Below are 12,667 nucleotides of genomic sequence, written 5' to 3'. Positions count from 1 at the left end.
AGGAATGGTTCCTGCAGAAGGATGGAAGTGTGGGTATCTGATTACTCACTTGTATTTAATGTAGTAAGTTTTAAGAAGAGTAAATGGATAGTGATTGTTAATTGTCTCTTGACCAGCGTAAGAAGGACATGGACCTGCACATGTGGGTCCAGAGGAGGGCCATGAAGGTTATCCGGGGGCTGGAGCATTCCCCCTATTAAGATAGGCTGAGGGAGTGTTTACCCAAGAAAAGAGAAGACCCTGGGATGACCTTATAGCAGCCTTTCAGTACTAAAGGGAGCTTACAAGAAGGGTGGGGAGGGACTCTTTATCAAGGAGTCGTTATCATAGGATGAGAGGTAACAGTTTTAAACTGAAGCAGAGTATAATCAGATGGGATGTAAGGAAGAAGTTCTTCACGGAGAGGGTGGTGAGGCATTGGAACAGGTTGCCCAGAGAAGCTGTGGATGCCCCATCCCTGGCTGTCTTCAAGGCCAGGCTGGATGAGGCTTGGAGCAACCTGGTCTAGGGGAGGGTGTGCTTGCTCATGGCAGGGGGGTTGGAACTAGGTGATCCTTAAGGTCCCTTCCAACCCAAACCATTCTATGATGTCCCATCCCAGGAGCCATTGGCCTATCAATGGCAGATGGTGCCTGGGAGCATCCCAGGAGAGTTTTCTTTGGGTTCCCTGTTCTCTGTAGGTATGCAGACAAGCTTTTATCATTTAAGCTGACAGGACAGTCTGCAGTTACTTCTGGGTAGCGATGTTGGTAGTGCTACAAACAGACTGAAGGCAAAAAGAGAGAGCTACCAGCAGCGTCTCTAAGGATAGCAGATGGTTCAGGATCAGTTGAGGGGACTGTATAATTTTCTAGGGAAAATTATTCCTCTCTACATTCAGAGATGGGGAAGTTAAGTGGGTAAGGAAGTCTACATTATGTCTTAATAAATTTTTTCATAAAATAAATTATGAAGAGCTTTTGCCATTTCGTATTTTCAGTTTCAACATCCTGACACCTCAGTATTGATACTCTCCTGAACATAATGTTGCTGTATACTTCACTTTTTTTTTTTTTGGTCATAAACTTCTGTAACAGTCACTTATTTTCTTTCCCCTTTTCAGATTATTCAGATTATGAAGATAGTTCTGTTGAATTCTTGGACAGGTGCTCCTCTCCGTTAACACGGTCCTCAGGAAGCTCTCTGACTTTGCGCAGCATGTTTTCAGAGAAGAATACATCATACCAGTATCCAAGAGCTATCTTGTCTGTTGACCTCAGTGGAGAAAGTAGGTTGGCTGAACAGAAGCTTTCAGTTTGTAGGCTTAATTTTGTTTTAAAGGAAATAATTCGTTTTATGTTGGGATTGTAGCTATAAATATGGTGACTGAATTATACTTCATCTATTTCCATAAAAATGCTTACACTCCTCAAGCTGTTGTGTGTTGTATTTGATTTGGTTAAGTGTTGCTACTTTGATTTTGAGGAGGCCATATTAAAGGCATTTTGCAGAATTCTTTAGGCAATCTAATATACCAGGAGCGTGTTTTGAGATATTTTTTTTTGCTATATCCAGGTTCAGATTTTTAACTGCCAGTACCCCTTATATATCTGTCAAGTATTGTGTCTCTGCACACACAGTTCACATATGTTCATTTTTACTAGACCTTTCAGATGTGGAGTTCTTGGATGATTCCTCTACAGAGAGTTTGTTACTTAGTGGTGATGAATACAACCAGGATTTTGATTCAACTAACTTTGAAGAGTCTCAGGATGAAGATGATGCTCTCAATGAAATTGTTAGATGCATTTGTGAACTGGATGAAGAAAATGGCTTTATGATTCAGGTAAAGAAATTTAAGCAGGGGGGATATATGTATTTCCCATGTGAATGTCTTGCTTGTGAAGGTGCCCTTTTGATGTGTTGGAGACCACAGTTATGTAGAAAGCTGAAAAGAGGAGTAAACAGTAACAAAACCTTAGTGTTCTGCACTTGCTGTGCCTGTGTTCGGTGTATGCAGAACCGTTACTCTAGGATGGGGTTTCTCTAGCAATTTGATATGTGCAAGAGGTTTGTAATGAAAGGTAATCCTTTTCTTTATAGCCAGTTGATCAATTCGGAATAAAGTATCCTTTCTTGCACGCCAATCATCGCTTCTTTCTGCAGACCATCCTGATTATACCAGCCCTTCTGGTTTGGCTCTTGTGCTTTGCAGTACCAGTTGTAGATACCACGCTGCTCACTGTAGATGTACCTCAGCTATATCCAAGCTCTCTGCTAGATAGATGTTAATATTGTCAGTAACAGTGATGTGTGTGCTTCATCTTTAGAACAGAAGTTCTCAAACCAGTGATTTCTAGCTGGTTTTAGAAACTGCTAAGAATTTAAATCTTACTTGGTGCAGGGAAAAGGGAAGACGTGTATACAGTGTCTGCACAATATTCAGGTCCTGATGGATTGCAACTACTGCTGCTTCCTTATTTGTACTCCAGTAAGGGGAGCATTTCCCATCTAGTAATGAGTAATATGAAGGGGTTGTCTCACGGAATTCATAGTATAGCGATTGGATCAGATGTAAGCAACAATGAGAGAGAACTCAGTTGTCAGTAAAAAAAGCCATGAACTTCCTGTGTTTTGTCCCCACTCAAACAGTTTTGTATTCAACTACTAGTTTGGTAGAGTTTCTGTTGAAAATACGGAGGAGCCTTTTTAGTTGAGATTTGAAGGAAGGAAGTATGACTGTCGAAAGTCTTTTGGAAATAACAGAAAGACCTGAAAAGAAGGGACACAAAGACCGTCCCTGGGAACGCATTACTGAAACATAGTGCTGTGTTGGAGGAGCTAAGCAGGAGTTTAACTGTGGTAATAATGTGGAAAAAATGGACTGGCGTAGAAACCTTCAGAGAGAGGAAAAGAAATGGTAGCTGTAGTGTTGTAACAACAGGAAAAGTGACTTCAGTGTTTTGAATAAGTTGATGCTCAAAAACATGGCAAAGCAAAGAGGAGAGAATTCCAGAAGTAAACCAGCAGATTTTTAAAACACAGGCAAAAGCTGAGTTGAGAAAGGGAAATATATTTTTAAGTGTCAAGGTAGTTTCCTGCCTGTTTAAGTCCAATGACAGCCTGATTTTTTTTCTTTATTTTTCCCCACCCTTCATGCACTGTCTCACTGAGAGCAACCCATTTGCTGTTTCTAGGCCCGCAAGTCTTACCACTTCTATTTTGCTCTCCTATGCTCTTGTTTCTCCTCTTTCAATTTCTCTTCATTTTCTCTTTCTTTTAGATTTTCCATTGGTGCGATATTAAAAACACATCTTTCTAGCGCACTGGAGAGATGCTTTGTAAATATAAATAATTAAACTGAAGAGTTTTCTCCTTTTCACTGTTATGCTGTAATGTATTCCATTATCTTTCTATTTTACTGTAGTATTATACTCCTGTCTTATGTTTCACTACTAAATCCTTAGGTGCTAAAATACTGAATATGTTAATAAAATAATATTAAATATTTCATCTTCAATTTCTTTTTTTTCCAGTATGGAATTTGTGGTTGAGGTAACTTTCAGAACTAGAGCTGTTTTTTTAGCTTGATGTCTTTGCCTACCCAAACACAAATTGCCCATCTAAAATAATCTTGCTCAAACCAGCTATTTAAGTTAAACTGCTGTTCTCTGCATTTTGACAATACAAGAAATAGCTCCTGATTTTTGAATCTACTTCTCTTGGGTTTAGTTTTTTTGCTTTTGTTTTTTCTTTTTTCTGATGTCAGTGTGAAGAGTGCTTGTGTTGGCAGCACAGTGTGTGCATGGGACTGCTGGAGGACAGCATTCCAGACCAGTACATCTGTTACATCTGCAGAGATCCACCAGGTACGGGCAAACCACCTTTATCAGCTGTCTGCTTGGGGACTTTAAGCAGACATGTTATGCATTGCTTAAATTGTTAAAGCTTTGTCTGATTTCTGTTACCTGTTATACTAGTTCGGGGTAAGTGCTTCTAAGTCTGGCTCTGAGCAGAAACTTACTTTCCTGTTAATAACATCTTATTCGGATATGCTAAAACTTTTTTGTGACCTTAATTACCATTGCTTTAGTTGTTAAAACTTAATTCCCCCAAAACCTTAGCACTTTCTCATGTCATTGTAGTCTGAAAAGTCGTTGTAAGCAGATCGTTCTTGTTCAGGGATCTGCTTTATCGTGTACTTGGAATCACATCTGTTTGTTTAAATACTATTTTATGAGAAAAAGGACTCATTACCACAGTGTTTTCAAATATGCTGTAGGTGTCATTTCATATTGCTTACAATTTTATAATGTTTGTGTTTGTCCAGAATTGTGTAAATAGAGGTGTGGAACTGAATACTTAAAATACAAAAAAATCTAGCACTTTATGGTAAACAATAGTGCACAAACAGCACATCTTGAAGTTAAGATTAGGGTAAGTTTGAAATGGTAGGAATTAGGAGAAGTCTATTTACTTTTGGACTGAATAGATTTGAGTAGGAGGTGTTGATTTAAAAATTATTCTGTCTAAAACACCATTTTTCTTAGAAGTTATTTGGAGAAAAACAATACGATTTGGAAGAAAGTTTTTCGCATTTGTCCTTGCAGTAGGTACAAGCGCACATACGTGTCTTCTGGTGACGTAGCCAACAGCCAGGCTGTTTCAAAAGGGCAGGGAGACTTCACCCCCAAATTTACTTCCATTATGGAACAAAGAAGTGACGTCTGAAAACTGTTTGCAGAGGTACAAAATAGCTCAGTTTTCATTAGTTATTTTTGAGAAGAAAGTTTAGGAAAATAGATTCATATTGGGACAAATGGAAATAGTCACATCCGTCAAGCTCTAAGTTGATGGTATGGTCTTGTTTGATAGTTCTGTGTGCTGTACTCTTTGAGCTGTCAAACTTTTTCTTAATAAAACCAACTAATTTGTCTTGTGTTCTTTCCTTGCACTGTACTAGGTACTTCATTATCCCCCGCTATACAGAGACTGTGTCCCTAATTTTTATCTTCTCTCCCTTCCTAACCATTACTTCTTTTCTTTCTGTGTCAGGAGAAAAAGGTCATTCACAATGTCAGTATTTTAAAGTGTATTGGGATAATGGGCAGAAAGGAGATAGACAGGGTATTCTCCTGAAAGGTATGAAGGGCTTCCATCAACCCATTCTTTGTTCTGTGTATGATGATAGTCTGATATGAAACTGAGTGTAAGATATTGCAGTCTTAGTCAATCTGTTTGTCTGGGTTCCTCATTGTAAACAATAATGTTGGAATGATTAGCATTGTACACTTCTAGTTTTGGGTGTTTGGTTTTGTTGGTTTTTTTTTTTATAATTATTAGCTAACCATAGAAGCGTTAGCTAAATACTCGTTCACGCCTGTTGGGTTAAGGCTGTAGATGTTGCCACAGCATGGGAGACCTGAGGCCTGCACATCAATATCCTGTCTAGTTGTGTTCGATAAAAGGCAGCTCGGAGGAGAGTGCAAGAATACTGCTGACAGACAACACTGAAATGTGCTTTTCGTGCAGCCTTCTCATGGTTTCTAATAAATAGATACTGACTGTTCTGTGAATGAAGCAAAGTATTTGTCTTAAAAACAAACCAGGTGTTTTGGATATGTCCATATAAAACCCATTCTGTAACATTTCTCTTGGTAACTAAGGCTTTCTTTTTTTAAAAGTAGACTACAGTAGCTAAATAAAATGCCACTTTACACTTTCTTTTGCAGTTAGATTGATAATAGCACAGTTCTTAATATCCTGTACATTGATTGCAAAGGTGATTAGATTTTTCAAATGCCACTTAGAGAGGCCTTGAGATTTCAGATTTATTTTTTTGTTTTCATAAGTGTTGAGAGATTCCTCTTAATCCATGAAAACTAAGTTTTAATATATTAATAGCAAGATCTTGATCATTCCTTCATGAATGTTAGGAGACGTTTAGGAGAGTACAGCATATAATTATAGCACTCTAGTTTCAAATACTGTTCTGCTGTTGCCTTCAATTTGTTTATTGCTTACCCCAGGTCAGAGGTGGAGTGCCAAATATCTTTATGATAAAGACTGGCTAAACAATGGCCACATGTGTGGATTATCATTTTTGAAAGAAAACTACTCTCATCTTAATGCCAAAAAGATTGTGTCAACACATCACCTGCTGGCAGATGTATATGGTGTAACTGAAATACTGCATGGACTGCAGTTGAAGATTGGGATATTGAAGTAAGTATCAGTCCAGGGTTCATTCTCCATCTTTATATATTTAGGTAGCAAAGGCTACCGTTACTCCATGTGCATTATTCTCACATTAAAAGTTCTTTCTTGTATAATAGTTTAAAGAACTTGAGTGCAAAACGTGAAGTATTGTGGGAGTTAGGTGTTTAGCACCTGACCAGATCCACTATATTGGGTTTTAGGTGATTTTCTTAAAATACTAATTTTTGTGTTAAAGGGATGTTCTGGATTTATCCAAAATTGATGAGTGATTTAGGAATACTTACATTCTGATAATAGAGCTTATCAGTAGCTGTGATCTAGCAGAAGTGGATGATTAATAGTTCAGTGCTGTTAAGTGGTATTCTCTAACATGGTGACTTCCCTCCCCTCCCTTGCAGAAATAAGCATCACCCAGACCTTCATCTCTGGGCTTATTCAGGGATGAGAAAAGAACAAGAACAAATAACTGTTGGGGTAGAGAAAAAATTGACTTTGCCAGGAGTTAGTCCAACGGAAAGGACGTGTCACAGTCACAACCATAGAGAGCCACCCACTGTACCCCAGAAGATGGAAGAAACTTACATCACAAGTGAGCACAGTTACCAAAAACCACAGAGTTTTGGTCAAGACTGCAAAACAGTTGCTGATCCTATGAGCTCAGATGATGAAGATACAAGTAGTTTTGAGGAAGATCAGGAATTTCACACAGAGAATAGAAACTGTTTACAATATTCTTTTAAAGATGATGGCATGAATGAGCAGGTAACTATTATTCTTCATCTGGAAAGTTTCTTAGCTGGAAAAATATGTTCAGTCTGATAAAACTCAAGTATTTGGAAGTGTTTATTGTTATATTTCAACATATTTTATCACGTAAATAAGCAGGAATCAATAGAAGCAAAACTGGGTCACTGAAATAGTTTCAGGTGAACTATACCCATTTTGATTGGAGGGTGAAATGCAAAGTGTGATTGAAGTATTGCCTGTGCTAAACCGTTTGTTTGTTTGTTTTCTTCAAAACATTAGATTGAACAAGAAAATCCAATGCTTAGAATACAGGGCCTTGAAACAGAACTTAAATGTTTTTTTGAGGTGAGGAAAACAGGACGAGTTTTCTTTTTTTTTCTCCCAGGTCTGTTTTTCTACTTATGGTTTTGTTGCTTCTTGTTAAACTGAGGTTTGTGAAAGTGTTTATTATTGTATCGTGTTCTCCCTTTACTGGCAACACTGTGTAGAATTCTGCCCACAGTAATGATTTACTGACCAACTGATTTCACCTCATGTGCAAATTCTTTTTGAGTCTTTCTTACTGCATGTTTCTTCTAATTAAATGCTTCACAGGTGTTTAGTCAGCATCCTATTTGGCTATTTAAACATCTCTCATTTTGCATTAATGGTTTGAATCCAGTACTTTCTGGAAAAGTTCTGAAACTTGTTAGTCTGGTTTCAGTGAAGAGTTCTCTTTGAGCAAAAAACAAACCAAACCTTTGTTTTCTACAATGCCAACTGTGTGAGAATAAATCTGCCAACTAATCCCCTTTTTCAAGTACAGGTTCTGGTGTGGAAGAAATGAGTAAGATGGTTTTTCTTTAATTCTAGTTTAAAATGTGGCATGTAAGCTATATAGTCTGAATGGAAAATTTTTTCTTATTCTAGTTAGAAATAACTGTATGCTAGATTGCATGATTATACTCCATTTGTGTAGCAAGGAGACATGCAGTAGTGTGAAATACATTTTCCTTCCAACAGGAGCTTTAATTGTCATTGTAAGTAGTATAAATATCTTTAGAATTAAAATATGTGTGAACAATAAAACAAAACTATTTCCTCCAGAGACTAAAGCAGATATCTGAAAAGCTTGTTGCTCTCTGTTTTAAGTGAGGGAGATACATGTTTGGGAGCAGTGTTTCTTTAGGGATATCTTAGTTCACCTTGTGGTCAGGAGTCCGCCTTGATACCTGAAACAGGGCTCTCTGTGTAGGCTTACTCCACATGGAAAAGCTCTCCTTGGTTTCTCCATGAACGGTTTGTACTTACCTTAATACCGTGATGACACTGACATTGAAGTGCCACTTTTACATGAACTGACTTCTCTGTAAGGTACCTTCTTCACCTTTCTTGTAAATGTTCTGGGTGAGGCTTTAGAGTCTCCCTTCTAGCATCCCACAGAGCCCTGAATATTCTGGTTTTCCATACCGTTTTCCTTTATCTTAATCTGCAGTTCTGTAACATATCTTCTGTTCTTTTATAAACAGTGCTCAGATGGGCTATGACCAAGTTCCTTTGTGGACTCTACATCCTCTTTAAAGCTGTATTTAGTTTCCTTGTTCTTGCAGCTTTCCAGTACCTGAAGGGGCTACAAGGAAGCTGGGAGGGAACTTTTTACAAGGGCCTGTAGTGACAGGACAAGGGGTAACAGGTTTAAACTGAAAGTGGGGAGGTTTAGATTAGATATCAGGAAGAAGTTCTTCCTGGAGAGGGTGGTGAAGCACTGGAACAGGTTGCCCAGAGAAGCTGTGGATGCCCCATCCCTGGATGTCTTCTAGGCCAGGCTGGATGAGGCTTTGAGCACCCTGGCCTAGTGGAAGGTGTCCCTGCCCATGGCAGGGGAGTTGGTACTAGATGATCTTTAAGGTCCCTTCCCACCCCAACCATTTTATGGATCTATGAAAGCACAAGCCTCCCCCACCTGAACCTCCCATTTATTTCTTCTTCACAAGCTGGGCCCTTTACCCAGCTTCTCTTACCACCGCTGCCACCACTCCCTGGTTGCCTGCATTGATCTCTCGGCTCAGAGCAGGACCTGTTTGAGTTTTCAGTGAGCATTTACTATCCATTTGAATAAATACACAAGTGATTAAAAGGGAAAAGAAAAAAAAAAACAATACTTTTATGGCATTTAAGTTACTTAGTTTTAAGATTTTCTCTAACCTACTGCAGTGGGTATCTAAAAGATTCACCTAACACAATCTTGGTTTTGGAGTTATGGTCCCCATACAGCAGGGTAAAAAAATGGTGGGGGTGCCCTTACGGTTTTAGAGAGGGTCTGAAAATTGTAAGAAATGGGGCATTTCTTATTTATGTTGGAAATATTCTTTATGTAGATTAATAATATTTTATATAGTGAAAACATTGTGGAGGCAAACCTGATGTCTTGAGATGATAGATTTTATCTGAAAGGTTTGAGAGTTTAGAGGCTTTTATGACTTTTAAAATCTGTTTTCAATAAATAACTTCAACTCTTTTAATCAATACTGTGAATATTAACAATACGTGTCCTGCAGGACTTGGACCAACCTGCTGGCAGCTTTATGAGCAAGATCTGTGGTTTTTTTTTTTGTTTGTTCGTTTTTAATTAATCTAAGTTTTAATTTTTGGTTAAGTAGTAACTTAAAATATTTCAGTCCCTATTTTCTTCCTCTCTTCTCAGTCATCTCATTCTTGACTGAAAAAATACTTCTAACAACAGACCTAGCACCATTTTTTTTTCTCATGTGATGGGGGAAAAAATTGTAGCTAACCACTTTGTCAGAGGAGTGTATTAATGCAGTGAACTTCACTCCTTTTTCTGGCATTTGCCGTGAACTGACACTGTGAGCACCCGTATTCAGCATTTTGGTCTCTAAAATAGAATCATCACTAGTGAAAGAACTTCATCAGATATGATGTAATAATGGATATAAAATAGAAACTGTGAATCCTGCTAATCAATGGAGATGCTGAACATTTTACCTCATTAAATCTGGTATACTTCCTTTGGTCGTTTTCATTAGCTGAAACATCAGATACAGAATGATGAGGAACTTTTATTTTCACTGACTTGCTATGAAGATACTAATTATTTCAAAGAAGTCGATCATCCTCAAATACTGTGTTTGCATAACTCTGCGTGTTACTGCCCTTGTAACTATCCCCAAACGTGTTCAATTCTGTCCCAGACTTCTGCTTGCCAGTTGCATGGGACCACAGCAATGGTGGGAAGAGAAGTGTTCTGTCTGAATCAACAAATAAAATGGCCAGCTGAATTTGCAAAATAGTGCTGCTTTTGACCTCTTGGAATTGCTGCATTTTAGGGAGTTTTCCTTCATTTTCTGGTAGAAGTTGAAACTAACTTTAGGGTTTTGTACACTTTTGGGGGTGATAGAGCGATGCAGTTCAGCATCATAATCTAAGTCATGATTTATAGAAAAAGGGCACGGGAATGCAGTCTGTATTACTGCATTAAACAATGTGCCTGAGCTGGTAAACCTTACCTCTTGCCTCACTCCCCAGTGACCTCTGCAATTTTGCGTTTGGTTTGGTTTAGTCTATTGACGCGTCATGGTACATGGCTCTTTGAGTACGTTGTTTGTCAAGTAGGCAGAAGTACAGTTCTAAACCAGCGTAGTATATCATGTGACTCAAGTGTTGACGTCAACGCCAGAAATTTGAAAAAAGCAAAGCAAACCCAAAAAAACCCTCTTAAATGGCTTTTTTTTTTCTTTCTCTTGCTCCTATGAAGAATTCTGTTGAAGGAAACAGTGTGTTTGTTTGTAATGAAAGAAAAGGCTCAGAAGAACAAGTGGACACACATCTTCAATGGCAGCTAAATCTCCTTACCCATATAGAGAATGTACAGAACGAAGTCACCAGCAGAATGGACCTGATTGAAAAAGAAGTTGATGGTAACTGCATTGCCAGATACTTGTTAATACACTTGTAACAGCATCTTTCATAGCCCTTCTGTTGAAGGGGATCTGAGACCCTAGGGATGGATTTTTTAGAATTGTGTTCAAATTTGGGTACCCAAAATTATAATCAGAACTTGTACCCTTGATCACTCCACCCTTTTCCACAGGTTTTGAATGCCCAATAAAGTAGATTAAGCGCTGGGGACCCCTGAAAATTCAGTTTGTGATATTAGGCAGACATCAGAAGGCTTAGATAACTTGCCCGGTGTTGGTCCGGATATGGATCATAAAGCTGATGAATCTTTCTATGCCTGGAGTGTCTTTGACCTGATTGCTCTGGTATTTGACAATATTTAGGAAAAAAAGTGTTCATTCTGCTTGCAACTTTGGTTTGCTATATATTTGTAAATAACTGGTTTCAGGAAGACAAATCAGGCTTCATGAGCAAACCTGAATGAGATTATAGTGCAGGAGTAAATATTAAAGTATCTAAACTTACTCATCAGTCATAGAAACCAATGATGGGGGGAGTTTGTAGTCTAGTTACAGGAGTTGTTAATTATCTTTTGACAGATGAAGGTGTCTATTTGCAGTTTTAATATTCCTGCTTGTACTAGGCAGTATTTTTAGGCTATCAGGGCTGACCTTTTCCCTTCTCTGTGTCTGCAAGCATAGAAATTTCTTGAAAAGCATTTGTTGAAGAGTGGAAAACCATTCTGTAGTCTGGCCCTTGTGAACAGGAGCCTGTTCAAGTGAGAGCAGCAAGCCTTGCAAACACCCTCTGCAAATGCTGTTATTCAAGTGAGAGCAGCAAGCCTTGCATTTGCAGAGTCCTGCTGTTGCAGGACTGTCACAGCTAGAAGGAAGTGAACTGAGGTTTCTTTTATTTGTGTAGATGGTAAATTGTTCGCCAAGGGTACTTTGCTCCCAGGTACCTTTTTATAATAACTGTCAAATCGGAAGATAATTGGATTGTTTGAGTGAAACAGGGAATAAGTTGGTTTTTCCCTAATAAAGATTTCCTTTGTTAAATGAAAATCACAGCCTCAGTGTATTTTCCCTTTTTATAAAGGCCAGTGTAAGAAAGAAGTTCAATTTTTATGAAAACTGTTTCTTGGAGACTTATTCTAACCAACTTCTTTTCTTTCCTGCAGTTTTAGAAAGCTGGCTTGATTTCACTGGAGAACTGGAACCACCGGATCCTCTGGCAAGGTTGCCTCAGCTCAAGCGACGTATCAAACAGCTCTTAATTGACATGGGCAAAGTACAGCAAATAGCAACCCTTTGCTCTGTATGACAACAGGAAGAATAAAGAAATAAAAATAGGTTCTTTACAGTGAATTTTCTTATTAGCCACAAGACTGACAGGAAGGTAGCAAAAAGCTGAGCATTTATCTGGTTCTTCACTGATTACATTAATAGCCTGAAGCTTTAGAGAATGGAGAGGGAATCTTGAGCAAGGAATCTGTTACACTGAAAATCTGAATATTCAACACTCAAATGCCAAAATGTAATATATTACATACTGAGAGATGTTGATATGATTTTAATATGGTAAGCAAGAAAATCCCCGTGTGTAAGAAAGCTGAACAAATAAAAACTCTCTGAAGAGCAATGCTACTGTCTTGAAACTGTTAGGAAAAAAAATAATCTAAATTTGCAAAATTCAATTCAGACTGAGTAAAAATTATTGGGAACTGTTTTTTTAATGAACCTCGTTTTTGTCTTGCTAGTGGAAGATAGACGCAGAGAGATCTGTATCCTCTCTACAAGGAAAGTTTTTTGAAAGTTTTTTAGAT

General features: G+C 38.2%; 1 protein-coding gene across 2 annotated transcripts in view; it reads left to right on the top strand.

Moving 5' to 3' along the window:
* The window catches only part of PHF20L1 (PHD finger protein 20-like 1), a 52,337-nt gene extending 39,940 nt beyond the window's left edge, over positions 1–12,397 (top strand). For both annotated transcript variants that reach the window (XM_010149215.1, XM_010149214.1), the window contains 7 exons: positions 1,103–1,267; positions 1,644–1,825; positions 3,749–3,848; positions 6,009–6,204; positions 6,597–6,960; positions 10,700–10,862; positions 12,023–12,397. In XM_010149215.1, the coding sequence (XP_010147517.1) occupies positions 1,103–1,267; positions 1,644–1,825; positions 3,749–3,848; positions 6,009–6,204; positions 6,597–6,960; positions 10,700–10,862; positions 12,023–12,165 (1,313 nt within the window). In that variant the 3' untranslated portion in view covers positions 12,166–12,397. The remainder of the gene's footprint in view (positions 1–1,102; positions 1,268–1,643; positions 1,826–3,748; positions 3,849–6,008; positions 6,205–6,596; positions 6,961–10,699; positions 10,863–12,022) is intronic.
* Positions 12,398–12,667: the final 270 nt, after the last annotated feature.

The sequence above is a fragment of the Eurypyga helias genome, unplaced genomic scaffold (assembly GCF_000690775.1).
Source record: "Eurypyga helias isolate BGI_N326 unplaced genomic scaffold, ASM69077v1 scaffold1593, whole genome shotgun sequence".
In the NCBI taxonomy this organism is placed as follows: domain Eukaryota; kingdom Metazoa; phylum Chordata; class Aves; order Eurypygiformes; family Eurypygidae; genus Eurypyga; species Eurypyga helias.
Note: the sequence above shows the minus strand (reverse complement) of the source record. Positions and strands in the feature narration are given on the sequence as shown.